Source organism: Megascapheus bottae, chromosome 2, assembly GCF_031878675.1.
Source record: "Megascapheus bottae isolate mThoBot1 chromosome 2, mThoBot2.hap1, whole genome shotgun sequence".
NCBI classification, from domain to species: Eukaryota; Metazoa; Chordata; class Mammalia; order Rodentia; family Geomyidae; genus Megascapheus; species Megascapheus bottae.
This window is the reverse complement of record NC_143510.1, coordinates 77,844,186-77,871,164: the sequence shown is the minus strand read 5'-3', so window position 1 is coordinate 77,871,164 and position 26,979 is coordinate 77,844,186. Positions and strand designations below refer to the sequence as shown.

The following is a 26,979-nucleotide window of genomic DNA, read 5'->3' as shown; positions in this document are numbered from 1 at the left end:
GAACATGAACTTTGAGCTGGGTATGCAGTATATACTTGTAATTACATCACCAAGGAGGCAAGATTTTCATTTGAAGTTAGGAGCTATAATCTATAATATAGGCTACTTGTTCAGAAAAACAAAAAAAGTGTAAGCACACACGCACACACACACACACACACACACACACACACACACACACACACACACACACACACACACACCCTTCCTGGAAACCACACTGCAGACACAAAGCAGAAGTTCAAAATCCAACTCAACTTTTTACTTGCTAAGTAACCTATTGCAGTTATAATCACTCTGTTCTTCAGCCACCTCCTCAGAAAACAAGAATAATAATAATAACACTTAGCTCATAGGGCACTTTTAAGGAATAAAGTAGCATCAAGTCCCTGCATATAATAAGTACTGGATTTTACCTGCAACTTCTTACAAGCTATGTAGAAAGAGCTGGGGTTTGAGGATAGGGTTAAAAAAAAAAATCACCCAAGCCCATCACACAGAAACACTCGCTGTTGCTAATGTATGAAAATCTAACGGGAAACTCATTTTGGATGAATAGCAAGTACTAATTTTTACTTTCAATCTTTTGTAAAGTATAAACCTGGTGGCACTGACTCCATTATATTTTTTAAATGGAGTCAATGTTCAAAGGATGTATGTTAGGTATTTTAGATAAACAAGGCCAGGGGGCTGGGAGTTTGGCCTAGTGGTAGACTGTGTGCCTAGCGTTCAGTTCTTCAGTACCACATATAAAGAACAAGCCAGAAGTGGTGCTGTGGCTCCAGTAGCCTTGAGAGAGCTCAAGGACAGTGCTCAGGCCCCGAGTTCAAGTCCCAGGACTGGCCAAAACAAACAACAACAAGACCAGCAACAAGACCAGCAACACAGACCTGTTAACCTGTTTCTCTGTTAACAGCAGAGAAACTGTCCAAAATGCTCCAGTGTTTATTCAGGAATAGCACGGGATTGGGGATGTTCCCAGAGGTGCCTCCAGAGGGCTAGGGAAAGAGAACATATTTTTTTTGCCCGTCCTGGGCTTGAGCTCAGGGCTTGAGCACTGTCCTTGGACTTTCTCAAGGCTAGAGCTCTATCACTTTGAGCCTCAGCACCACTTCTGGCTTTTTTCTATGTATGTGGTACCAAGGAATCAAACCCGGGTCTTCGTGCATGCTAGGCAAGCACTCTTCCATTAGGCCAAACTCCCGGCCCAAGTGAACATATTTTAAGGACAAAAAGGAAAAGTTTACGTAACATTTTAATACAACAAAACTAATGATCATGGGGCTGACTGCAGCAGGTAAAGATTGTTCATTGGTACTGACTATTGCTAGCAGAGCCTTAATAAAAGTGGGAAGGCAGCCAGGTATGGCGGCTCACACCTGCAATCATAGCTACTCAGGAGGCTGAGATCTGAGACTCACAGTTGAGAGCCTACTCAGGTACAGAAGTTAATTAGTTATCTCCAGTCAATCACCAAAAAACCAGAAATGGTGCTGTGGCTCAAGGGTTAGGGCTATAGCCTTGAGCTGAAGAGTTCAGGAACAACACCCAGGCCCAGAGTGCAAGTCCCGCCACTGACACACACACACACACACACACACACACACACACACACACAAAGAAAAAAAAAGAAAGTGGGAAGGCTAGTATTAGAAGATCCTCTAGCAGTCCTTGCTATTGGCATATGGGAATGAAAGGCCTCTCTTCATGGCTTCCAGGGTCTATTTTGTTAGATGTTGTATAAATGACTCTATTTTGATACTGACTACTTTATACAAAGTATTTTGTAGAAAATGTAAAGTATCTTAGTTGTATCACTTCAATTAAGGTTCACAATGAACTTGAAGGTCTTAACATACCATTGTTATTACTATTCTCATTTCATGGATAAGAACACAGACTCACCCAGCTAGCTCGATGAGAGTAATTCTGAAGCACTATGAAATATTGTAATAAACTAAAAATAAGGAATAATCCATATTTGTCTAGTGAAAAAAACCTCAGCACAGTAGCCAAGCAAATGAAGAATTATAGGACTATATTGGATGCTGTGGGAAATAAGGGGAGACACCTAGAATTGACCTAGATATTTAGAAAAATCCACCCTTGACTTAGGAAGGGTTAGGGCCATGCTGGAGTGCTTGGCATCAATTTGTGAGCACAGGAATATGAGGTGAATACCTTCCTTTTAAACGTTCCTTAAAGGAAAAAAGGTATTATCATAATATATTGCTTATTTTCTGTCAGATTAAAGAAAAAAAAAAACAAGGTAAGGAGGGAGAAGGACAGGGTATCATTATCTAGCTTACGCTGACCTCAAACTCTTGATCCTACTTCTTCAGCATCCTCGTACTGGGATTACATGTCAGTACTACACTCACCTATAATGTATATTCAAATACTTCCTTGAGTTACTACATCTGTACTTTCAGGTTGAACCATGAACCCCACCCTGCTCTGTCTTCCTGGCAAAAGAACAAAAATTCTAGTTCATTTGTCTGGACTGACCTTTTGAAAAGCTTACTTTTTAAAAGACTTGTTTTTAAGGCAATAGAATCCTTTCTTCAAATGAACTCCCATGAGGAAGAATAATAAACAGACAGATCAAAGTGGAATTATTCAGCAGTCGGTACTGGCCAATGTTTGTGTAGAAAATAACAGAATGACTGCTTTATTTAGACTTTGCAGGGCACCTGATCTCTATTGCAACATTCTGGCCCACTGCTGTAGTGTGAAAAGTCAGATATTAAAAATACAAATATGAGTGTGGTCAGTCCCCTAAAACTTTCATACACAAAGAAATTTGAACTTTATATAATTTTCATGTTAAATATCACTATTTTCACATATCCCCAACCTTTTTAAAACTGTAAAAAACTGTTCTTTGCTCATCAGCCCATAAACTGGGCTGGGAAGAGCCTGGAGTAACAGCCTTAGTTTACTGACTCTTCCTGTAATCTGCTTTTCATATACTGAGTATTATTAGAAGTTGATGAAAGTATCAGAAAGGAGAGTAAGGCAAAATAGTGGAGGGCTAGGCAATTTTCTCTATTATAACTTTTTTCCTTGATTCAGGCAAAAAATCAAACCACACGTTTCATTAAGCACTGAGCTCAAAATGCAGTAGTGAAATATCAGAAAATGTTACTGCCGCCAAAAGAAATAGGAGAAAGTGGAGAGGCAGCTTATGGGAGCTTCTCCTCAGGAAATCCTTGTGGTTCACTATTCCTGTGAATTCTAGCTGACAGAAAACACACATCATAACACCAGAAAGAATTTTGCTAAATGCAAAATTGCCAATGACCTTTGATTGTGCTGACATTGTTCTGGCAGCTGCAACACATTTTATAAGAAAAATAAATAAAAATAGGCAAGAAACCTCAAAAGTTTTGCTGAATGAGAACTTCAAGAAAATGACTCATGCAAGTCTTATATAATTAATGACACTTCATGTTGTCTCCGATCTCTATGCCGGCATTCAGATATCAGGTATCAATAATTCAGTGCAGTGTTTGTTTTGTGTATCATCTGTGATACATTCTGTAAAAGTGCCAATATTTGGGCCCGGAGTTCAGCCTAGTAGAGTGTTTGCCTAACATGCACGAAGTTCCATTCCTTAGTACTACATACATAGAAAAAGCCAGAAGTGGTGCTGTGGCTCCAGTGGTAGGGTTCTAGCCTTGAGAAAACCCAAGGACAGTGCTCAGGCCTTGAGCTCAAGCCCATTTCCAAATAAGGATTAGTTTAAACATGGATGTGATGGATGAAATGTTTTTTTCTTATTAGCTTCACTCTTCTAACCTGCTTTAAACACAACGAGTAAGTTGTAAGCTTTCAGGTCTAGGGGTAGAAAATAGGCCAAAGATGACAGAGCAAGGCAAGTCACGCAGTAAGCACTTCCCCAACAACTATGTCTTGGACAGCATCTATGCACGGGGGATAAAATTAAAAACAAAAAACAAAACCAGAAGAAAGCTTTGCTTAAAAATTTCATCCTGTGTTGGGCCAAGAGTTTGGCCTAGTGGTAGAGTGCTTGCCTAGCATGCACGAAGACCTGGGTTTGATTCCTTGATACCACATAAACAGAAAAAAAAAAAGGCTGTAAGTAATGCTGAGGCTCAAGGGTAGAGCTCTAGCTTTGAGAAAATCCAAGGACAGTGCTTTCAGTCCCTGAGCTCAAGCCCAGGACCGGCAAAAAAATAAAATAAAATAAAATCATCCTGTGACACACTTCTGTTAGTGTTTTTTTCTGTTGTTGTTGTTTTTTACATTACCAAGGAAAATACAGAGAGGTCAAGTATATTCTAGGTAGGCTATGTTTAAAAAAAAAATCTCTTGATCTCATAATTCCTTAAGTACAAAGTATAACTCCTGCCGGGCGCGGTGGCTCATGCCTGTAATCCTAGCTACTCAGGAGGCTGAGATCTGAGAATCATGGTTCAAAGCCAGCCCGGGCATTAAAGTCTGTGAGACTCTTATCTCCAATTAACCACCAGAAAACCAGAAGTGGTGGGGTAGGGTAGTATTGGCCTTGGAGTGAAGAGCTCAGGGACAGCTCTCAGGCCCAGAGTTCAAGTTCCAAGACCAACTAAAAAAAAAAATAAATAAATAAAATAAAATTCGTGGGGCCGGGAGTTTGGCCTAGTGGTAGAGTGCTTGCCTAGCATGCACGAAGCCCTGGGTTCAATTCCTTGGAACCACATACATAGAAAAATGCCAGAAGCGGTGCTAAGGCTCACATGGTAGAGCTCTAGACTTGAGAAAGTCCAAGGACAGTGCTCAGGCCCTGAGCTCAAGCTCAGGACTGGCAAAAAAATAAAAAATAAAATAAAATAAAATTCATGACTCATCAAAAATGCTTTTCTAACTGTATTTATGAATTTTACATCGATTAATGTAAAATATCTTTTTGTTGTCTCTTGTCTCCTTGGCTCGTCTCAATTTAATGTACTATATTCTAATTGTAAAGTACCTTTTTTTTTTCTTTTTTTTTGTCAGTTGTGGGGCTTGAACTCAGGGCTTGGGCACTGTTCCTTCTGCTCAAGGCTAATGCTCTACCACTTTAAGCCCTAGCACCACTTCCAGTTTTTGAGTGGTTAATTGGAGATAAGAGCTTTTTATGGGGACTTTTTTTTTTTGGTCTGGGCTGGCTTTGAATTGCGATCGTTGGATCTCAGTCTCCTGAGTAGCTAGGTTTATTGGCACCAGCCACTGAGGCCTGGCTTATAAAGTACCTGCCTGTGACTATGTTTTTAGTATTATGATATACTAGAATGTTTTCTAGAATGATTGAGAAAATAATATTTAAAAAAATTTTAATAGCAGGTAGTTGTGGTGGCACTAACCTGTAATCTCAGCACTTGTGAGTCTGAGACAAGGAGAGAGGATCAAGACTGAGTGAAGCCAGTCTGGGAAACAAAACAAGAACCTGTCTCAAAAAACAAAAAGAAGGCTAGGAACATGTCTCATGTTAGAGTACTCAAGACAAGACCCTGAGTTCAAACCTCAGGTACTACAAAACTGAACAATTGGTATGAGGTTTTAAATAATAAATAGTATGTCAAAATATAAAGTTTTGAGCTAAATCAAATACTATCTTATCCTATAGAAACACCAAATCCAGCAATGGGCAATTCTGCAGATCAAATGACTTAGTTTCCTTAATAAAGAAATGCCATAAAAAAGGTAGGGATGATAAAAGCAATACACCTATATATCTAGCTAAAATAAATTCTTGGCATATTAATAACACTTATAAGATAAAGTTAGGTAATGTTAGGAATACTTGAGGATAAAAGGTAAGGAGTAGATGAGACAGTTTAGTAAATTAAGCTGCTGAAGCTGAAGGTGGGTAATGGGTACATGGAACTTTTATTGCATTTTTCTCTTTGGTGGTATTATTTTTTGGTTTTGTTTTGTTTTTTGCCAGTCCTGGGCTTGAGCGCAGGGCCTGAGCACTGTCCTTGGACTTTCTCAAGGCTAGAGCTCTACCATGTGAGCCTCAGCACTACTTCCGGCTTTTTTCTATGTATGTGGTACTGAGGAATTGAACCTGGGTCTTCGTGCATACTAGGCAAGCACTCTACCACTAGGCCAAACTCCCAGCCCTGGTGGTATTATTTTTAATGTATATTGAAAGGGAATAGGACACAAAGCAAATATTACTAAGATAATATCATTAAATAAATTTGTTAGCTAATGACCCATACACTAGCATAACCCATATAAATGACACTTTATGTATTCGTATAAAATATTGTGATGATACAGGGCAAGTACAAACTTGAAGACTTCCTACAATGCCCAAGGGCCACAAAGTCAATGATATCCTCTAGCAACAGGATTTCGATTTTGTTTGAAGATACAAACTCAAGTTTCATTACCTGTGAAAGGTATTTTCTCCCTCCCCTGGTCCTGGGATTTCAAATCAAAGCTTGTGCTTGCTTGTTAGGCACTGTACTGCTGAACCACACCTCCAGCCCTGTGATTCACTGGTTATTTTTTGTGTGTGTATGGGTCATGGGGCTTGAACTCTGGGCCTGGGTGCTGTCCCTGAGCTCTTCAGCTCAAGGCTAATGCCCTACCCCTGAGCCATAGCCCCAGTTTTCATTTTCAAGTGATTAATTGGAGATAAGAGTCTTACACTCTTTAGTGCCTAGGCTGGCTTTGAACCTCGATCCTCAGATCTCAGCCTCCTGAGTAGCTAGGATTACAGGCATGAGCCACCTCTCCCGGCTTCACTAATTATTTTTAAGATAGGGTTCTATTTGCTACCCAGGTATATACGAGGACCATGATCTGCCTATTTTAGACTTCCCACAGTTGTTAGGATGACAGGTGCATTCCACTGTATCCAGCTTCCTTCTATTGAGATGGAATTAGTTGACAGGACTTTTCTGCCAGGCTGGCCTGAAATTGCAGGCCTTCTGATCTTAGTCTCCTACATAGAAAACAATCATGTGCCAGTGTGCTCAAGTGGTAGAGTGCCAGCTGAGCAAGCAAGCTAAGCAGGCTTGAGGCCTCGAGTTCAAACCCTGTATCAACAACAGCAATAACAAAGAGACATAAAATAACTCTGATAATCTAATCCTCTATCCCTCGCCTCATACAAAATGAAATAGTCATTAGCTTGTGAATCTTTTCCCCTAAATGTAGTATTTATGTATGTGTGCATAGCTTTTGAAAATTTTATAGAAACAGAATTACACTAGATCCATTTCTCTGCCCATGGTTTTCTCCAGTTAAATCCTGGAGATTTTTCACTATTAGGAAACACATTCTACTTTATTCCTTTTTAGTGTCTTCATAGCACTGCAATTATATAGGAAGGTACCATAATTTATCCAATCTCCTGCTGTTAATATGGATTACAGAGTAATACAGAAGTAGAAAAATTTAATAAATATATTAAAACCAAAATGTCACCAGAGGTGTGGCTTAAGCAGTTTTATAAGATTGAGGCCTCCAGGACTGCCAAAGAAGTATAAAAGAAATCACTGAAAGCATTTGGTAGTAGAGGAACCAAAATGACTTCCACATTTCTAGTTTGGACAATTTATATTGTGTTACTCACTAACTAAGGGAGAGCTGGTGCTTTCCCTGTTGTTTGAACTTTTAATAAGAACATATTCATAAAGTTGTGTGAAAAAGGTATGAATCAAATGATCTTGTGCTATTTTCCATATAAAACTAATGGTCTACTTTAATTGTTACATATTGTTTCATTTAAAATGTCAACACTTCAGGCCGGGAGTTTGGCCTAGTGGTTAAAGTGCTTGCCTAGCATGAGCGAAGACCCGGGTTCAATTCCTTGGTACCACATACATACAAAAAAGCTGGAAGTGGTGCTGAGGCTCAAGTAGTAGAGCTCTAGCCTTGAGAAAGTCCAAGGACAGTGCTCAGGCCCTGAGCTCAAGCCCAGGACTGGCAAAAATAAAGAAATAAATAAAGAAATAAATAAATAAAATGTCAACACTTCATAAAGACTACATTATTAGGTCTTGCAAAATGCTAGGAATTGCCAAGAGGTTATTTGGACATGGCAGTTTCCTCCCTTCCCTTCCTCTCTCTCTCTCTCTCTCTCTCTCTCTCTCTCTCTCTCTCTCTCTCTCTCTCTCTATATATATATATATATATATATACATATATATATATGTATATATATATATATATATGAACATGTATTTAGAACACACACACACACCCCCCCACACACATAAACAAAATTTCCCACTCCTGAGAGCTTAAACTCAAGGCTTCGGCACTATTACAGATATCCCTGAGCTTTTTTGCTCAAGGCTAGCACCTTACCACTGGAGCCATAGCGCCTCTTCTGGGTTTTTGCTGGTTAACTGGAGGTAAGAGTCTCACTGACTTTACTGGCTTCAAACTGTGATCCTCAGATTGCCACCTGCTCAGTAACTAGGATTATAGGCATGAGCCAGCAGTGCTCTACTCATCCAGTGTATATTAAACACAAAATTAATAGTATAACCGACTACCAGCAGGAAGCAAAAGGAGGCTCAAGGCACTGGTCTAGAAACCTGAAACCACGCAATAAAATCGTCTTTCTCCTCATTCAAAGGACCAAGAATGATTTACATTCTCAAGTTACAAAATACACCAAGCCACTAACAGGTAATTAAAAAAAAAAAAAGTACTACTAATTTCCCGAGGAAAAAAAAAATCATTTTTTGGGGTATAATTACCTATTTTTAAAAGTCCTCTATGTAAAATAAAATCTTTTAGGAAAACAATACATCAGTAATTAAATGGATTTGATGGGAGAATATGTGCCTAGAAATAATAATTCATTATTTGAAAAAGTTAAAATATCTTTTACTGTTGAATATAACTTAAAGCTAAAGGTTTAAACTTGGGTGTGCATAAGCCTGTAGTTCCGGCTTGGGAAGCTAACACGGGAGGAATACTTGAGCCTAGAGGTTTGAGATCAGCTTGGGCAGCACAGGGAGACCTCTTCTCAAAACACAAGTAAGTAAAGGCAAAAGGAAGTCACAGGTCTAAATATGACTGTTTCATACAGAACAGCGGCAGGTCTTCTTTTTGGAAATTAACACTGAAAAAGATAAACACTTGTCAGTTGCTATGACTTCTTTATTCATTCTCCATCTGGCTTTAGAATACCAAAAAATGAACTGATGAGGAAGACTGTCATTACTAAATTATGCAGTGGAAAATGTCCCAATTTTTAAAGAAGACCACATTTAATGAGCTAAACTGTGTCTAAATTAAACCTTTGCAATGAAAAAATGAATTTTCCCAATACTATCAATTATATTAACATACTGAATTTCTGTAGAAATCAGCAGATATTCTCTTCCTGAATTTAATGCACAATCAGAAAGTACGGTTAGAAATTAACTACTTACTGCCTTTCTTTCCCTTAATATAATGTCATAGACCAGTACCCTGAAAAATTAAAGATACTATAAAATAGGAAAAATTGAGTTTACCCATTTCAACCTAATTCCTAATGTAACATTCCAAAAAGCCCCGAACTCAAGCATTAGTCCTCAACATCAACACAGAAAAAGGTAACATAGCAGTTAAAAGGTTTAAAAGGGCTCCTAAAACAATCTAACCATAGCATTAAAAGGGATTAAAAGGGTTCATAAAAATAAGTCCAAACTAAACTACTCACAGACAACATAGTTCTAATTTCTCCTCTAGTGGTCCTGGATGAAAAAAATTCACTGCCTCTTGTCCATCTTCTCTTTCTGATCCACACACTTCCTCCTGTGGTGATCCATCCCACTTGTTTCCCAAAGACTACAGAACAAAATGGCCACTGGATTGGAGGGCGTGCCCATGCCATTACTAAGCACTTTCCTAGCCAAAGCAGCTCTTTGGGGGAAAAAAAAATCCCGAACATTATTGCTTCAATGTTACTATTACTCAGCAACTGCAAGAGATAACGGGAACAATGGGGTTTCAAAAAAAAATGCCTTCAAAGGAGTACACATAAAACATAATATTACTGTATATTTAAAAATTTTTGATAAACCTGTAAAACAGCTAAAATATATTCATATATTTTCCTGATTGTACGCTTCTAATATTATTGACTGAAATGCATCCTACTTAATTAATCTTACATGCTAGTAATATTAAAAAACATTTCAAAGGAATAATAAGGGTCTTTGTATATAATAGAACAAAAATACTTAAGTATGATAGTATCTATGCCCCAAAACAAAAATAAAAATCAAACATACTCATTAAAAGATAATTAAGAAAGGCAAAGGGAGAAAACTGACTTACATAGCTTATAGACTAAACTTACTAAGAATAAAGATTAACAGTGAAGTGTTCTTAATCAATAGGAAAAATTCCAAGGGTGGATTTTGCTCTCCTGGTTCTGATGGTACCTATTCCAAATCTGGTTAATTAACTGGTACATAGGCCAGAGGCAAAACCTAGTTGGCAAAATGTTAGGTCTGAGAAGAGGATACAATAAATATTAAAGTAAGGGCTGAAAAGCAGGTGTGATAGTTCATGTGTATAATCCTAGCACTAGAAAAGTTGCGGCAGGAGGATCCTGTGAGGCCAGCCTGTGCTACATACTGAGATGCTTTCTCAAAACAAAAACAGAAACAAAAACAAAACCAGAAACAAACAAACAAAAAACTCCACCAAAAAACAAAACAACTCACCACACTACATAATGAAATCCTGTCTCAAAAACAAAATGAAGGGGCTGGGAGTTTGGCCTAGTGGTAGAATGCATGCACCAAGACTTGGGTTCGATTCCTCAATACCACATACATAGAAAAAGCTGGAAATGGTGCTGTGGCTCAAGTGGTAGAATTCTAGCCTTGAGAAAGCCCAAAGGACAGTGCTCAGGCCTTGAGTTCAAGCCCCAGGACTGGCAAAAAAACCCAACCAACCAAACAAACAAAAAAAAAAAACCCCAAACATCAAAAACAAAAAGATCAAAAAGATAAAGGCTGTATATTAAGAGTTCACATCAATTTTATTTTCCTTTTTTTCCTCGATATCCCAAAATTTAAAAGGCAAACAAAACAAAAAGAAAAAGTAAAAATAGGAATTTGTGGTTATTGAAGAAATAGAAGGAAACTAGTGGCGGGAGCTTGTAATTCTAGCTACTCAGGAGGCTGAGATCTGAGGATCACAGTTCAAAGCTAGCCCGGGCACTAAAAAGTCCATGAGATTTTTATCTCCAATTAACCCCTAGAAAACTGGAAGTAGTGCTGTGGCTCAAGGGGTAGGGAGGTAGCCTTGAGCTGAAGAGCTCAGAGACAATGCCCAGGCCCAGAGTTCAAGTCCTAAGACTGACAAAAAAAAGGTGCTCTTTATCTCAAAATGACTATCAATTATGACTAATTGTGAATTATTATTTATTAGAGAGGGAGCGCTTAACAAAAGTAAAACAAGAACTAGGCAAGCCATCTATTGAAGTGGAAAAGCCATTTTCATAAAGGTCTTAAAGTGACATGAAATTAAAGGTTGTGATCAATTTGCAAAATCTCCATAAGTAGCTATATTTTGCCAGCTACAAAAATTATACTTAAGAATAAAAAATAAAAAACATTCTCAAATGTATTGTTTCAAATAATGAATTGGGACATTTATTTTTTATTTATTTATTTTTTGCCAGTCCTGAGCTCAGGGCCTCAGCACTGTCCTTGGACTTTCTCAAGGCTAGAGCTCTACCATTTGAGCCTCAACACCACTTCTGGCTTTTTTTCTATGTATGTGGTACCAAGGAATCGAACCCGGGTCTTCGTGCATGCTAGGCAAGCACTCTACCACTAGGCCAAACTCCCGGCCGCATTTGGACATTCTTATTTGAAGTGAGAATAATAACAAGTCTTCATGAATGATATAAGCAATACTTAAAAAGTCCAGAGGCAATGGAGCTTGCAGCTTTTTCTCCTACATACTTAAGGCATGATTTGTTTCTAGGAATTTGAGGACTATTTGGTACAGAAACAGGAAAACTAAAATCTAGTCGGTTCTAACCTAAAATCAGACTGGAAGTGAGTAATTCTCTTCCTATATTTCCTAATTAATAAGTGCCTCCAAGGACCTAATCTCATTTATTTAACCCACCCGACAGTTTCAGAGCTCCTAAAATAGATTTAAGAAAAATCTCATAATATAGAATCATATGACATAATGAATGATCTTGTTATAATTGGGGACCGAGCTCTAGAGAAATTAAATGATCCATTCAGAATCTCATCATTCATTCGTCTAAGATGATCTCTTGACTCAAATGCGTTTTCTTTTTTTAGACTTTACTGTGACCTGGAGGCTACTGCACACAAAATCCTTCTTAAAAAGTGGAAAGTTTTAATAAAACTGCCAAGTATATAATACAGGCAAAAGCGGATACAGTAGCACATGTTATAGTGCTAACACTTGGGAAGCTGAGGCAAGAGGATCACTTGAGTCCAGGAGTTTCAAAGCAAGCCTACAGGCAATACTGCAAGACCCCGACTTCCAAAAAAAAAAGAGCTTAAACATCATTTGTATCAAAGCTCCAGACAAAGGAGTTCGAACTTTAATAAGTACAATATGAATGCATGAAGGGGATGGGTGCTAGGAATGCAGCTCAGTGATAGAGCTTTTGCCTAGAATGTAAGAGGCTCTATGTTCCCTTCTTAAGGGCACAAGCCAAAACAAACTATGACAGAGAGACTTATATATATATCTATTTTTTTTAATGTAAAATGTTCAAGAAAGAAAAATAATTAAAATCAATATTGGAGCCCTGAGAATATATGAAGAAACCAGAAGAAACAATATAATAGAAACAGGGAAAAAGCAGACTTATTCTCCAAGAATAATTCACATTAAATCATAGTGTCTTTTGGCATATTTGGTGATAAACTTTAGTGATACTTTGGTTTTAATGATGGGTCTTTTATGTCAGTAAGGTTAAGAATTATTAATAAATATTCTTTTTATTACAGTGATAAAAACATGAATTTTACTATGCTTCTAATCTCAGCTACTAGATAGAGCGAGATTATTCTAAAATAAGATGTTTTTAGGGCTTGATATTCTAATACCTGAAACAGAAGATACACTTCAAGGGAAAAAATTAATAAATTTCTTACATATAATTATTCCAGACAGCAAATTCCATCATCAAACTAGCAAATACCATCCACATGTATAATCATTGACAAAAGCAATTTCCTTCCATTAGTCAAATCAATAATTCAAGTAGGAAGGACTACAAATAACAGGAAAATGCTTTGTTGTTTAGAGATGTAGAATCATCTTAAAGAATACAGAGAAAAGAGGACTGATGTAGCAGTTCCCAACTCAGAAGGCAGAAAATGAGAGGATTGGGATTTGAGGCCAGTAAAATGTGAGACTCCCATTTCACAACCATGAAAGCTGGGCATGATGGTTCACACTTTTATTCCCCATTATGCAAGATGTATGAGGAGTATCATGGTCCATGGCTTGGACAAAAAAGCCCCTCAGACCCTACCTGAAAAACAAATAAAAATGGCTTTAGGGGCATATATTGTGAGAGTCATTTCCTTTCATTGAATTGACTTAATGCTATGGGCAAAAAAACAAAACAAAAACCCATCAAACTGAATACTGCCAACAAAAGTAACATTTAACAATTTTTTAAGAAGTATGAAGAATGCATAGGAGAAAAGACCATGAAAAAAGAGGCAAAAATCAACTTTCCAGCCAGAATCAAAGAAAAAGGAGAATGAATTCAATAATAAAGAGTTCAGTTACAGAGATTAAAATTACAGAGATCCGAGGAGACTGTAAGGCATCCTTCAAACCAGCATGGTGGCAGAAACCTGTAATCTTGGCAATAGGAAGGTTGGGGCAGAAAAACATAAATTTGAGGATGAGGATAGCCTGGGCTCCAGGAGGGACTTTGCTCAAAGAATCAAAAGAGGTCCCCTGAGGACAGTATCATCCCTATTAAAAAATTATTTTCACAAACAATTTACAAAGAACTGAGTCTAAGCATCAGGGACTTCAAATAATGCAAAGAGATAGAAATATGGTCCTTCACATAAAAAGGTCATATTTCCACTGGGGACAAAGGGTCATGCCTATAATCGCAGGTACTCAGAAAGTGGAAATCAGGAGGATCACAGCTTGAGGCCAGCCTGGGGAAAATGTTTTAAGATCCCCTTCTCAACCAAGGGTGTGGTAATTGTGGGATGCTAAGGAATCACCCTAAGGAATGTGGTTCTAGAAGCGTCTGAGCACAACAGTTTGAGACTCCATCTCAACAGAAGAAAGGTGATGTGTACCTGTTATCCCAGCTACAGCAGGAAGTATAAAATGGGAGGACTGAAGTCCAAGTGTGTACCCAGGGGAGAAGCAAAATTATCTCAAAATAACCAGTGTAAAATGAGCTAGAGGCATGGCTTTGCTGTAAAGTGTTTGCCTTGTAAGTGTGAAGTTCTGAGTTCAAACCCCAGGATTTCTAGGTATTTTTCCCCTCAGAAACAGGATTTAGTAGAGAATAGAATGACTCAAAGTTTCCATAAATACCTTGGAATGAAAAAGTAACATGTTATAACTTTAACACCTTTGTAAAGTGACTACTGAACTCAAAATTTCAAAGCATCTTAGTGATAGGATAACAAGAAAAGCAACAATTTTGGTATTTCATTATTTATTTTGCTAGATATGTTGTCTGCCCATGATTTTCTTTCTTTCTTTCTTTTCTTTTCTTTTTTTTTTTTTGCCAGTCCTGGGCTTGAGCTCAGGGCCTGGGCACTGTCCTTGGACTTTCTCAAGGCTAGAGCTCTACCACTTGAGCCTCAGCACCAATTCCAGCTTTTTTCTATGCATGTGGTACCGAGGAATTGAACCCGGGTCTTTGTGCATGCTAGGCAAGCACTCTACCACTAGGCCAAACTCCAAGCCCCTTGCCCATGATTTTCTAACTCTTGTCCTGTTGCTTTTAGCCAGAGAGAGGTTCAACACTTTCTGTCATTAGGGTGGGAGAGTTGTAAAGGTTAAAGATAGATGAATCAGCCTGCAGTATAATGAAATTATCCAAGAATAGTGACCAAATGGTGAATTGAAGGGAGTCGATTCTAGGGCAAACACACATATCTCCTACACAAGTGAGCCTGACTTTGGATAAGTATCAGAAGGTAAGCTAAATTTGACATTTCCCAAATTGCCTTAGAGCTAAAGTTCTAGTTGTGGCCCAGGAGTCTTCCAGTTAGGAATACCTGTGAGAGATTTGGAAGGCTAATAGAGGCCTTTGTGGTTCATTGGTCTCTATTCCCCTCGCCCTGCCCCCCCCCTTCATCACTGTGCCTTTTGACATTGTAACCATACTAACTTTGATAGAGCTTGACCCTCTTTTTTTGGAGGGGGGCGTGGCACGCAGTCCTGAAGCTTGAACTCAGGGCCTGGGCACTGTCCTTGGGCTTTCCCAAGGCTAGCTTTCTACTTCTTGGGCCACAGCACCACTTCTGGCTTTTTCTGTGTACATGGTACTGGGGAATTGAACCCAGGGCTGTGTGCATGCTAGGCAAATTCTCTACCAGTAGGCCCTACTTCCAGCTTACCTCTCTACTTTTTAACAATAATTGAATCACTATTTTCCTACATTAAATCCCATTCTGTTTATGGAAGATAGAAAGTTTTCTGCATTAGGGTGTATGGTTGCTTTAATATTTAGTGTCTATAAATAGGGCTGCTTTGGCAAAACTTGAAGTATGTGGCATTGGTTGAGTAATCAAATAGTAGTTCTCAAGGAGACATTGTGCCCAATAAGCTTTCATCTCTGAAGGTCAAAGGAAAGAAGTGGTATTACTGAACCTTATTAGAATTGAAGCATCAATGAACGTTGTGGCTTTTCTTAGAGGAAAGTAATCACTAGTTAAAATGGAAGAAACAATAAGGATAAACTTTCGGATGTCTCTGGAGATCTTTTCCCTTCCTGGCCTTTCCTATTGACTGAACCCAAATGGCATTTAGAAGGCAAGGCATCCAGGTGATATGGTCCATAATAGGTCAGAGTAAAATAATGAATCTGAGGTACACATGTAGATAAACATTGCTAATAATAACATCAATCTCTCACTCATAAACCAGGTCATTAAATAAGTCATGGACTAAAGAAGAAATCAAAATGGAACTTGGAAAACGGCAAGACAAAGTACATTCCAAAGTTCATGAGACACTGCCAATGTACTACTTATAGGAACATTTATAGTTTTATAAATTATTTTCAGTAAGTCATGAAGCTAGAGAAAAATACAAGTAAATAAACAAAAAGAAGAAATACATAAAAGTAGAAAAGTTTAAAAGTTAAAAACCACAAACAAACTCAATGGAGCTAATAAACAAAACAATCTGGTAAACTGAATGTCTGGCAAATCTATACAGGATATTAATAGTAGTAGTAATAATAATGATGACAATGATAAAGGCACAAGGCAGGAACCTGCGGCTCATGCCTATAATCTAGCTAGCTACTCAAAGAGGCTGAGATCTTAGGTTCATGGTCTGAAGCCACCCCGTGGAGAAAAATCTAAGAGACTCATCTCCAATTAACCAGCAAAAAGCCGGAAATAGAGGTGTACCTTAGGTGGGAGAGTTCTAACATTGTGCAAAAAAGCCAAGCGACAGCCTGAGGCTTTGAATTTAAGTTCCCATATTGACACCAAGAGAAACAACACAAGAAGGCACAAATACATGCAGTATGTAATCAGATCTAATAAATGAGAGTAAAAATTAAGAGACCACTAATAATAGTTTATGCAAATAATTTTGAAAACCTAGACAGGAATAATATAGATAATATTTACTGAATGCTTATAATGTGCTGCTTGTCTAATAATTTATATTAAATCATTTTAATAGTCACAACTGCTATCTGATATGTTATTTTTACTTACAAATAAAAAAACTAAAGCTTAGAAAAACTGTATAACTCATTCAAAGTCACATTAATAAATAGTTGAGCTAGGGTTTCTTCAGCTGTCTAGCTCCAGAGCCCATTATGCTTTTCAGAATAAAAAATTTTACAAAATTTTAACTGAGCAATAATAACAAAAGAAACAAAACTGGCAGAAAATACCCATTCCCCTGCTCCCCAGCAAAAGCCTATAAGGGTTCATGGATTAGATGACTAGAGATGTCAACTTTTTCTAGATTGAAAGGTTGGTGTTCTAGCTCTGGAGCCATGCCTCCAGCTCACTTTATTGGACTTTAATTAATTCAAGAGCTCATAAGTAAAAAAAATCAGAGCCACATACAGCTTAACCCAATTAAGAACTTGTATTTAAAGTAGTTCTTCAAATCAGTAAGAAGACAGAAAACATAAAAATATACAACTAATGTTTTTAATATCTTTACTTCCTTACCAGGGAAATACAAATGAAAACCACATATATAAACATACCTTTGAACAAAAAAAAGCCTATAAGACCATACACCTTACAGTTAAGGATGGCCATCTTTCAGTGGTGGGAAAATGTGTAAATTTAATTTTTAGGTTTATTTTCTATAATTAAACACTTGATCATTCAGTACTATTATATTCAGAATCAAAGAAAATAATTTAAAATTCAACCACCCAATTTCCCTTCCCCTAAAATTTAATCTAGAGTTGTCTCTCCTTCAACTTCCACATTCAGTCTGTAACCATTTCTTTGATTTTGCCTTAGCAATGTCTATTCAAGTTACTATTTCATTAATTTTCCTCTTATTTCCTGAATTCAGGTCCTTGTTTTCTCTAGTGAATTGTTGATATCCAGGCTATTTCAGCAAAATGATCACATTTTCTCCCCCACTAATTCTATACGGTAGCCACTTTACACAGTGGCCACGCATGCTCCAGCCCCTAAAGATGCACACCAGGTACACTCACATTTCCTGTTCTTGGCATACTCAAAGCTCTTGTTCTGTAACACATTTCACCCTCCATCCTCTCATGTGGATTCATAGCTTTAAGGTTTATCTTAGATATTATTTAATAGATGTAGCTTTAGAAGGTTGCAAGAACAGCCAGTCTTCTCCAAATTACATATTTCAGCATTCAATGTTCTGTACTGAAATGTACCTCGCTATCTTGTTGTATAGCACGAACCATTTCTATTACAATTTCTTAAAGTCTATCTAGATTAAAGTATCACATATACACTACACATACATGCATGCATGCATCCATCCATCTATCCATGGATGTGAATTTGGACCTGTCTGCTGGGGAGAAAGTGGCATAAAAAATACTAGATTGTTTTTTTCATTCAAGATGGCAGAGAACGTCTTAAAATAGTCCTACACAAAAGCACCCTTACTCAGAGCTTTAATTCAGCAAAGACTACACCTAGAGCAAGAGCAAAGGACAAAAGGATACAATCTAACCTAGAGCCAAGGATGCCGGGGTCCTAACCATCCGCCTCTGAATCCACACTTAGGGCTTTAAACTCTGTTAGAGAGAGAACTGGCACACCTGCTGCCTTCATTCGGAAGACCACGCCTTGCCGACGATGGTGACCCCAGGCACTTCTGGATGCTAACCTCTCCCCCTCCCCACCCCACCTCCCCAAAAAAAACCTCGAGGATGAAATCGAGGACGGCTAAATTGTATTAAGTGAGTATCTAGAACGCACGTTCCGGCCCCGCCCCAGAGAGAAGCATTCCCGGGGTTCAGCCATCCCTGTGCAGGCATGGACACGGCTCCCGCCCAAAGGCCGGGCCACTGAGCCCGGAGTGGGAATTCTGGGCGGGCCTCGGGCAGAGGCGGGCAGCGGCCCAGACCCCTCGGGCTACACCTGTCAGGCTCGGGTCCACTTTAGGCCCCGAAATCGCGAGAGGTTCGGTGGATCAGGCCGGTGCACCAGCTAATGCCTTAACCCGGAATCGACTAGCCAACTCGCTTTCCCTGGTGCCCTTTATTATAGACAAAGGCGATCCACACTCACCGCCATTTTCCCCCTTACCTCAAAAACCACCTCTTCGTCGAACTCCGGTGTCATCCTTCTCCGCCATGCCACCCGCCTCAGCACGATGGGAAATGAAGGCAGGAGGGCAGGCGGCACCGAGGTTTCGCCTCCGATGGGTCCCACGGATCTTAGCAACTACAACTCCCGGCATGCCTCACGGCTCACGCCCCTTTCCAGTCTGTGTATTGGAGCAGAGGGTGAGCGTATTGGCAGCGGGGGCGGGAGCAGGAGGCAGCTCTCGTCTTCTGATTGGAGGAGGCGGACGCTATTGTCCGCCTTTTACGACCGCGACTAGTAGGGGGCGCTCGAAGCACAGGTTCGTATTTTACTTTTTAAACATTTTTATGTGTGTGTGTGTGTGTGTGTGTGTGTGTGTGTGTGTGTGTGTGTGTGCGCGCGCGCGCGCGCGCGCGTGTGTATATGCGTATGTGTGTATGAGTGAGGAGGAGCTGGAGTGGAGCGCGCTCTGGGCGAAGCGGCGGGGAAGTCAGCTCGTGCCCGCGCCCGGACGGTCGGGCCACGGCTCAGCCGGGCGGGCGGCGCTCGTGCTCGTCCGCCTGCCGGGTTTAGAGGCTCCCAGCCGGGGGAGCGCCGCTGGGTTGCTGGAGCCGGCTGCATCCTTTGTGCCGCGCTCCGGCGGCTGAGCCGGTGGTGGTACGCGGCGGGCATGTGGGCGCTGTGGGGGTTCCTGTCCCGTGCTCAAACTCTGGGAAGAAGAGTGCGCTGAGAGGAAGGAGACCATGGATTGAAGGGGCGACGCGGACGGCACGGGGCGACCATGACTTCGGCCGCCGCGGGTAAGTCGGTGGCGGCTGGGGTGGAGAGCTCAGGGGAAACTTTTCCTTTCGGGGGCGGGGTGGGCGACAAGTGTGACTCCCCCCCACCCACCCTGCCCTAGCACCCCGACCGAGCAGATGGATTTTGCTACTGGAAGTTTTCCCTTCCTGTCCGCGTCGGAGGTCGTGGGACCTGCGTTCAAAGGGGAGACCTGGGCTGGGCGGGGCGGGGGAGCGGGGTGGGGGGGGGGCTTGGCTGCAAGGTAAAGGCGCCGAAAGGCACGAAATACTTCTGGTTATCTCTCCTCCGGTTGGAGCGACTTAGTCTCTGAGTGAGAGAACAGTGCAGATTCCCATGTTAAGAATTCATTTATTCTAGGCAAGGGCCGGCGGGGTTCCGTCCCTGCGTGGGGGACGCCGCGACTGACACCAGGCAGGGTCTCTCCGAGTCTGATGTCCCCTGCAGGCTCTTCTCATGATTGTAAGCGGTTTAAACATGGTTATTTCTCCTGGAGAAGTTTCTGCCCGGTTACCTGAGTCGTGTAGGAGTAGATTTGCCACCGGCAATTTTTTTTTTCTTCTTTTTCTTTTGGATTTTTTTTACCCCCCTCTTTTCTTTTCAGATTCCACCTGACTAGTGTAAACAAAGTCTTATTTTCTATCTGGCTGCTGTAGACCTCTTCATTATTCAAATGACAAAACCTCTAGCTTACTTTTGTGTAGATTTTTGAGCAGGTCTGGACATTTTTGTGAACGACTTTTACTTTCTAGAATTAAAACCCAAGTGGTGGTATAGTCACTTTATAAGGACATAGGCTAAATTTTAAATCAGAACTCGATAATATCTTGTCTTTGAACGGCTCTTTTTTAGGGGAGGGGCAGGTTGGAAGAAATGTTGATTCGAAAAGTTTCTAGTAAAGTAGTTGAAAGCATTTCCTCAAAGTTGTGCTTCCAGAGTCAGCAGGTAAATATCAGATTAAAATTTCCTTGCCTTTCTTGACGTTTGTTTAAAATGTCTGCAACTCGAAACTGTCAAAGAGCAAGCACTCTGAATGTTCTGATTTGTATTATTTTTGAAGTTTCAATGTTTCTCAGAGGTTGCATTGCTAGGCATAATCAGATTACAAGTTACCAGACAAGAAGTTAGCCAATAAAAATCAGAAAGCAAGAAGTGATATTTTCCTGTGGAGATGTTGTGGATCTTTTTGAAGTTATGTGTATGTATGTGATAGACGTCATCATGCACTGTTGTAGTTATTTATAATCTCTTTTCTTCACTACAGGGTGGCTTTCCAGTTTCATAAGTTACTTTCATCCTAAATTTCTGTGCCTCACCTTTCAAGTTTTCTTTGTTACTGAACCAATATAATAAGTTAAATAATTGTGAGGGGGTGGGGAGGAGTTAAATGGGGGCAAAACATGAGAAGGGGTATCCATGTGTGAGAAGTAATGTACCCTCTACTTGGCGAATATAACTGTAACCCCTCTATACATTACAATACAATAAAAAAGGAAAAAATAATTTAAATAAAATGAAGTTCAAAATTTTAAAGTCTGTTTAGCTAATTATAGTTCTTCCCTTCTTTAGGTGTCAGATGTAAATTACTGATACCTCATATGGATCAGTCAATTCTAGCCCTAACACTTTATGACGGACAGGTACAGAAGTATATATGACTATTCTGGCTCAAGCTGGAAGGTTATGAATCATTCAGATTACCCTAGACTAATGTAAGCTATTTTTGTATTCTATCAACTTTATAATTAAAAAAATCCACAGACATTTTTGTGGCATTTAAAAGAAGGATATTTCCTGTGTCTAGCCGAGTTGGTTTTTTTTTTTTTTTTTGGTATGGCTTGCCAAAAATCATGAACTACTTTTTTGCTCACTCATCTGATAAGATGTATTATAACTCTTTCTGTGTCCAATGGGGAATATGGGAGAGGACTTGAGTTTTATTTCCATCCCATTTTTATAAACATATGTATTCCTTGTTCTTACAAGCTAACTATGGTTAGTTTTTGACATACTACTCAAATTTATTAAAATGTAGACAAGGTATATACAACTGAGGAAAGAACTGTTTTGAGTTTTGAGTGTCATCGATTATATTTGGGAAAGTTGATTCAATGTAAGAAAAGAAGAATGTTGTAGAACATTTAAATTCTATCATTCCTGCTGAAGAGCTTGCTTTTTCCCCCTCCCTCGGACTCTGAATAGGCCCAGAGTAAAAACATAAGAATTATTCAAAGTAGTAGATGAAAAAGAAGTGATAATGATAGATCAAAATTGGAGTGTGTGTGTGTGTGTGTGTGTGTGTGTGTGTACAGGTCACTTTCTCATTAGTGTCTGAGCTTTGATTTTTGGCTGGTTCAACAGCCAAGAGGGTGTACATGTGAACCACAACCATCTGTGTGTAACAGATGACCAGTGTGTTTATAATAGTAAAATGGTATGAGTGAGTACTTTCTTACCTTAAATTTCCCTGGAGCCAAACAGCTGTATCAACAAAAGATTTGCTGCATTCCTATGAAGAAGCTTTTGGAATGACTGTTGATACAGTATTAAGATCGAGAGGTGCCGGAATCATTTCCATACATCTTCCATTTACTTCAGGAGTTTGATATTAGAAAAGGTTCCTCCTATTTGGAAGTTGTGTTTCTTGCAAAGTAGAGTGATTAAAAACTAATGATAATGACAAATGATAGAAATTGCTATAGTAGTGACTTGGAAAACACTTGTTTCATTAGTTACTAAGGTTATATAAATATTAGAATAATATATATTATTACATATTTAACATAAATAATATTAATAGTTTAATCCATTTAAAATTGACTGTTTCTAAAATCTTACTCGATATTCAAGTGAATATTGAATTTTTATTTTATTTATTTATTTATTTATTTTTTTACCAGTCCTGGGCTTGAGCTCAGGGCCCTGAACACTGTCCTTGGACTTTCTCAAGGCTAGAGCTCTACCACTTGAGCCTCAGCACCACTTCTGGCTTTTTTCTATGTATGTGGTGCCGAGGAATCGAACCCGGGTCTTCATGCATGCTAGGCAAGCACTTTAACCACTAGGCCAAACTCCCGGCCCCTGAATTTTTATTTTATTTTATTTTATTTTTTGGTTGCTTGTGGGGCTTGAACTCTGGCCCTGGGCATTGTCCCTGAGCTCTTCAGCTCAAGGCTACTGCCCTACCCCTTGAGCCACAGCACTATTTCTGGTTTTCTAGTGGTTAATTGGAGATAAGTCTCATGGCTTTGAACTGAGATACTCAGATTTCAGACTCCTAAGTAGTTAGGATTACAAGCGTGAGCCACCGCACCTGGCTTGAATTTTTTAAAAAAGAAATTTTTGGTCATTGAAACAAGAGTATGTGTATATGATAGCTGACTTGTTTTCTTCTTCTTTTTTTGGTGCTGGCCCTGAGGCTTGAATACAGGACCTGATGATAGGTGTCCCTGAGCTTTTTGTGTTCAAGGCTAATGCTCTGTGACTTGAGCCACCATTCCACTTTTGTCTTTTTTAATACTTAATTGGAGATAAGAATCTTCCTTAATTGGAGATAAGATTCTTATGAACTTTCCTCCCTGGCTAGCTGTGAACCATGGTAGTCAGGTCTCAGCTAGGATTACAGGCATGAGCCACCAGTGCCTGTCTATAGCCGATTATTCTTGAATCCTATTTCCAGCATTAGGATATAGCAGTGAATGACACAAAGTAGCTATTGTTCTAGAGTTGCCTTCTTGCCTTGAAGACAGTCATAGCTACCCTGAGGAAAATTAGTACAGGACAGAGTGTACATCAGGATTCTACTGAAGCAAACGTTCCTAGTTAAAATCTCATATGAGGAAAGTGAGGCAGCCAGCTCTGTACAAAGGCGTAGGTGAGCCTGCTGCCTGAGTTATGTTACTGGTTTCCTCCAATACACAGGTAGTCAACAATGGCAAGCACAAGTTCATAGTTACCTATTTTAATTAGGAAAAGCCTTAGGAACATGCTATGTTGTATTTATTGAGAATCAACTTCAACTCAAATGTAGTTAATTTGATTTCTATGACAGGAATTTGTCTCTTTTGGAAGCAGACTCAAAGAACTGAAAATTTAAAAAACTAATAAAATAATTTAAGCCCAGTTTGGGCTATATGGTAAGATCTTATCACAAAAATAAAAAACCCGGGCCGGGAGTTTGGCGTAGTGGTAGAGTGCTTGCCTAGCATGCATGAAGACCTGGGTTCAATTCCTCAGTACCACATACATAGAAAAAAGCCAGAAATGGTGCTGTGGCTCAAGTGGTAGAGTTCTAGCCTTGAGAAAGTCCAAGGACAGTGCTCAGGCCCAGAGTTCAAGATCCAGACTGGCAAAACAAAACAAAACAAACCCCTGAAATACAGTATAAAATTTTAGAAATGATTAAAAAGCAAATTTTAGAATAATTAAACTAAAAAAGCAAAAAAGAATTGATTAAATGACCCAGAAGCTTCTGGCATTCTTGAAGTAGAAGATTAATTAGATGCGTTGTGGTAAAAAATATATGTGTATATTATTATATGACATTATTTGTCATACCATTTTAAATGTATAGTTCAGAAATAATAAGTGCATTATAGCTGCAGCCTTAGAACTCTTTATCTTCAAAATATTTTTCATTGTTTAAAAAATTACAGATGTGGGACATTTTGAGAAAGATAGAAATTAAATCAATCTGTCAGTTTGTATTGAGTCAGATGAGGGTTGGAGTCCTAGGGCTTTCTGTTAAGACTTGACCTAGTAGACTGAGACTTTTAACTCAATAGACCAATATAGAAAGCTTTTTCACTAGCCTTTGGTGGGTTTAGCAATTATTTTCAGCCTAAAAAAGTTTCTTGAATAGCTAACTGGAAATTGTCTGATTTGGAAATCTGTGGAATTTTGAAAATTTATTGCCTTCTTTATGATAAACTTAGGCTTAGGAATTGAATGTGAAGGTGTTTGTTATATAATAATGTCTGTGTATATAATACTAAAGAACTTCTCTGACTGGGAGAAGGAAGTAGAGCTCCCATTCTTACTCAGTTCTGTGTAATATTTTCCTGAATGTTGTGACTAATTTCCTTCTTCAAAAAGGAAATCAGCATCAAATAATATATCAAAGCCTCAGTGTGTTCAAGTAAAGTAAACATTAGCCAATAGACTCAAAATTTTTAGTTGTTATTATAAAGCTGACATACAGAGGAGTTATAGTTATGTAAATTATAAGTCAGATAAAGAGTACATTTCTTTTGGATGTCACCCTCATTTCAATAATCTTTAACAGCAGATACTTTGAGACTTCTTTTTTTCTTTTTTTGTGGATCATGGGGTTTGAACTTGACCTGGGCACTGTCCCTGAGTTCCTCAGCTCAAGGCTACTGCCCTACCCTTAAGCCAAGCCTCACTTCCCGTTTTCTAGAGGTTAATTGGAGATAAGAGCCTCAGGTCCTTTTGTGCCTGGGCTGGCTTTGAACCTTGATCCTCAGATCTCAGCCTCCTGAATAGCTAGGATTATAAGTGTGAGCCACTACGCCCGGCTTGAGACTTTTCGTTTTCTATTAAATTAGTTTTTTGTTTTTTTGTTTTTGGTCAAGTTATGGGACTTGAACTCTGGGCCTGGGCATTGTCCCTGAGATCTTCAGCTCAAGACTACTGCCCTACCTCTTGTTCCACTGTGTCACTTCCATAAATAAAGTTTAAAAAACATATTTAAGGAGCAGGATGTGGTGGCTCACACCTGTAATCCTAGTTACTTAGGAGGCTGAGATCTGAGGATGGAGGTTGAAAGCCGTCTGGGCACTAAAGAATGTGAGACTCTTATCTCCAGTTAGTCACTAGAAAACTAGAAGTAGTGCTGTGGCACAAGGGTCAGGGCAGTAGCCTTGAGCTGAAAGCTCAGGGACAGTGCCTAAGCCCAGAGTTCAAGCCCTATGACTGACAAAAAATTTTTTTTTTAAGGTATGTATTTAGTTTTTGGAGAGGGATTGGAGAGGAATGTAGCCTAGGGTAGAGTGCTGGCTTAGCATGCCTGAAGCCCTGGATTTGACTTCTTGGTACCACATACACAGAAAAAGCTAAAAGTGGTGCTGTGTCTCAAGTAGCAGAGCACTAGTCTTGAAAAATGTCTAAGGACAGTACCCAGGCACTGAGTTCAAGCCCCAGGACTGGCAAAATAAATAAATAAATAAGTATTAGTTTCCATGAAGGAACAAATATAACTATGAAGTATAAAATAAAACATTTGATCTCAATTTTCCATGGGACAATATGATTGGTATAGTATAGCTGAAGGATGTAAAGGAATACAAGTATACACTTTATAAATATATAGATGTGTTCTTACTTTACAGGTTGTTTTGTTCTTGGTTGGTTGTGGAACTTGAACTTGGGGCCTGGGTGTTGTTCTGAGCTCTTTTGGTTCCAGGCTGGTGCTCTACCACTTTGAGTCACAGTGCCACTTCTGATTTTCTAGTGGTTAGCCAGAAATATAAGAGTCTTATGAACTTTACTACCCTGGCTGGATTTGAATTGTGATTGATCCTCAGATCTCAGCTTCCTCAGTAGCTAGGATTGCAGGCATGAGCCACCAGGCACTTTACAGGCATTTAATAAAAGCTGTCATCAAGTTACTATATGCTAGGATTAGGTCTAAACAAACCTAGTATTCTACACTGGGCATTAATTAAATATTTTGTATATAATTTGAAGAAGGATTACTTCTATTGTGATCATCTGTTAATGCATTAGAACAGTGGTTAATATTTGAATGCTTGTGTGTGCCTTTAACCCAGCACTCAGGTGGCTGATTTTTGATTTCTATATTTATTTTTAAGATTGTTTTGGGGTTCACCCAGACACTGGTGGCTCATGCCTATAATCCTAGCCACTCAAAGGGCTGATATCTGAGGATGGCAGTTCAATGCCAGGCCAGGTAAAAAAAGTCGGTAGTATTCTTACCTCTGGTGGGAAGTGGAGTTATATATACTGCCAGCTTTAAATAAAAAAGCCAAGCAAGAGCACAAAACCCAGCTGTAGTTTTGGTACACACAACAAAAGATGGTTTGGAGATTTTATCAAAATAGATTTTTGATAAAAGGCATTGAGATGTTACCATACTATTTATCACCAGGCAGAAGGATACTATCGTTTATGTATGTCTCTATCAAAGCTGGAAGAAAAACTATGTTGGTCATAACAAAAAATGAACTCACCGTGCCTAAGCTATGTATGCTGG

General features: G+C 39.2%; 2 protein-coding genes across 6 annotated transcripts in view; one reads left to right on the top strand and one right to left on the bottom strand.

Moving 5' to 3' along the window:
• Vezt (vezatin, adherens junctions transmembrane protein) overlaps nt 1-19,086 on the bottom strand; it is a 60,396-nt gene extending 41,310 nt beyond the window's left edge. For 3 of the 5 annotated variants that reach the window (XM_090328413.1, XM_090328414.1, XM_090328416.1), the window contains exon 1: nt 18,948-19,086. In XM_090328413.1, the coding sequence (XP_090184539.1) occupies nt 18,948-18,983 (36 nt within the window). In that variant the 5' untranslated portion in view covers nt 18,984-19,086. Of the gene's footprint in view, nt 1-9,661; nt 9,754-18,947 lie in introns of those variants that run through there. The other 2 variants (XM_090328417.1, XM_090328415.1) reach the window with 2 other exon arrangements.
• Nucleotides 19,087-19,443: 357 nt separating this feature from the next.
• Nucleotides 19,444-26,979, top strand: part of Fgd6 (FYVE, RhoGEF and PH domain containing 6) — a 112,644-nt gene continuing 105,108 nt past the window's right edge. The window contains exon 1 of the mRNA XM_090328412.1: nt 19,444-19,747. Within this exon, the coding sequence (XP_090184538.1) occupies nt 19,729-19,747 (19 nt within the window). The 5' untranslated portion in view covers nt 19,444-19,728. The remainder of the gene's footprint in view (nt 19,748-26,979) is intronic.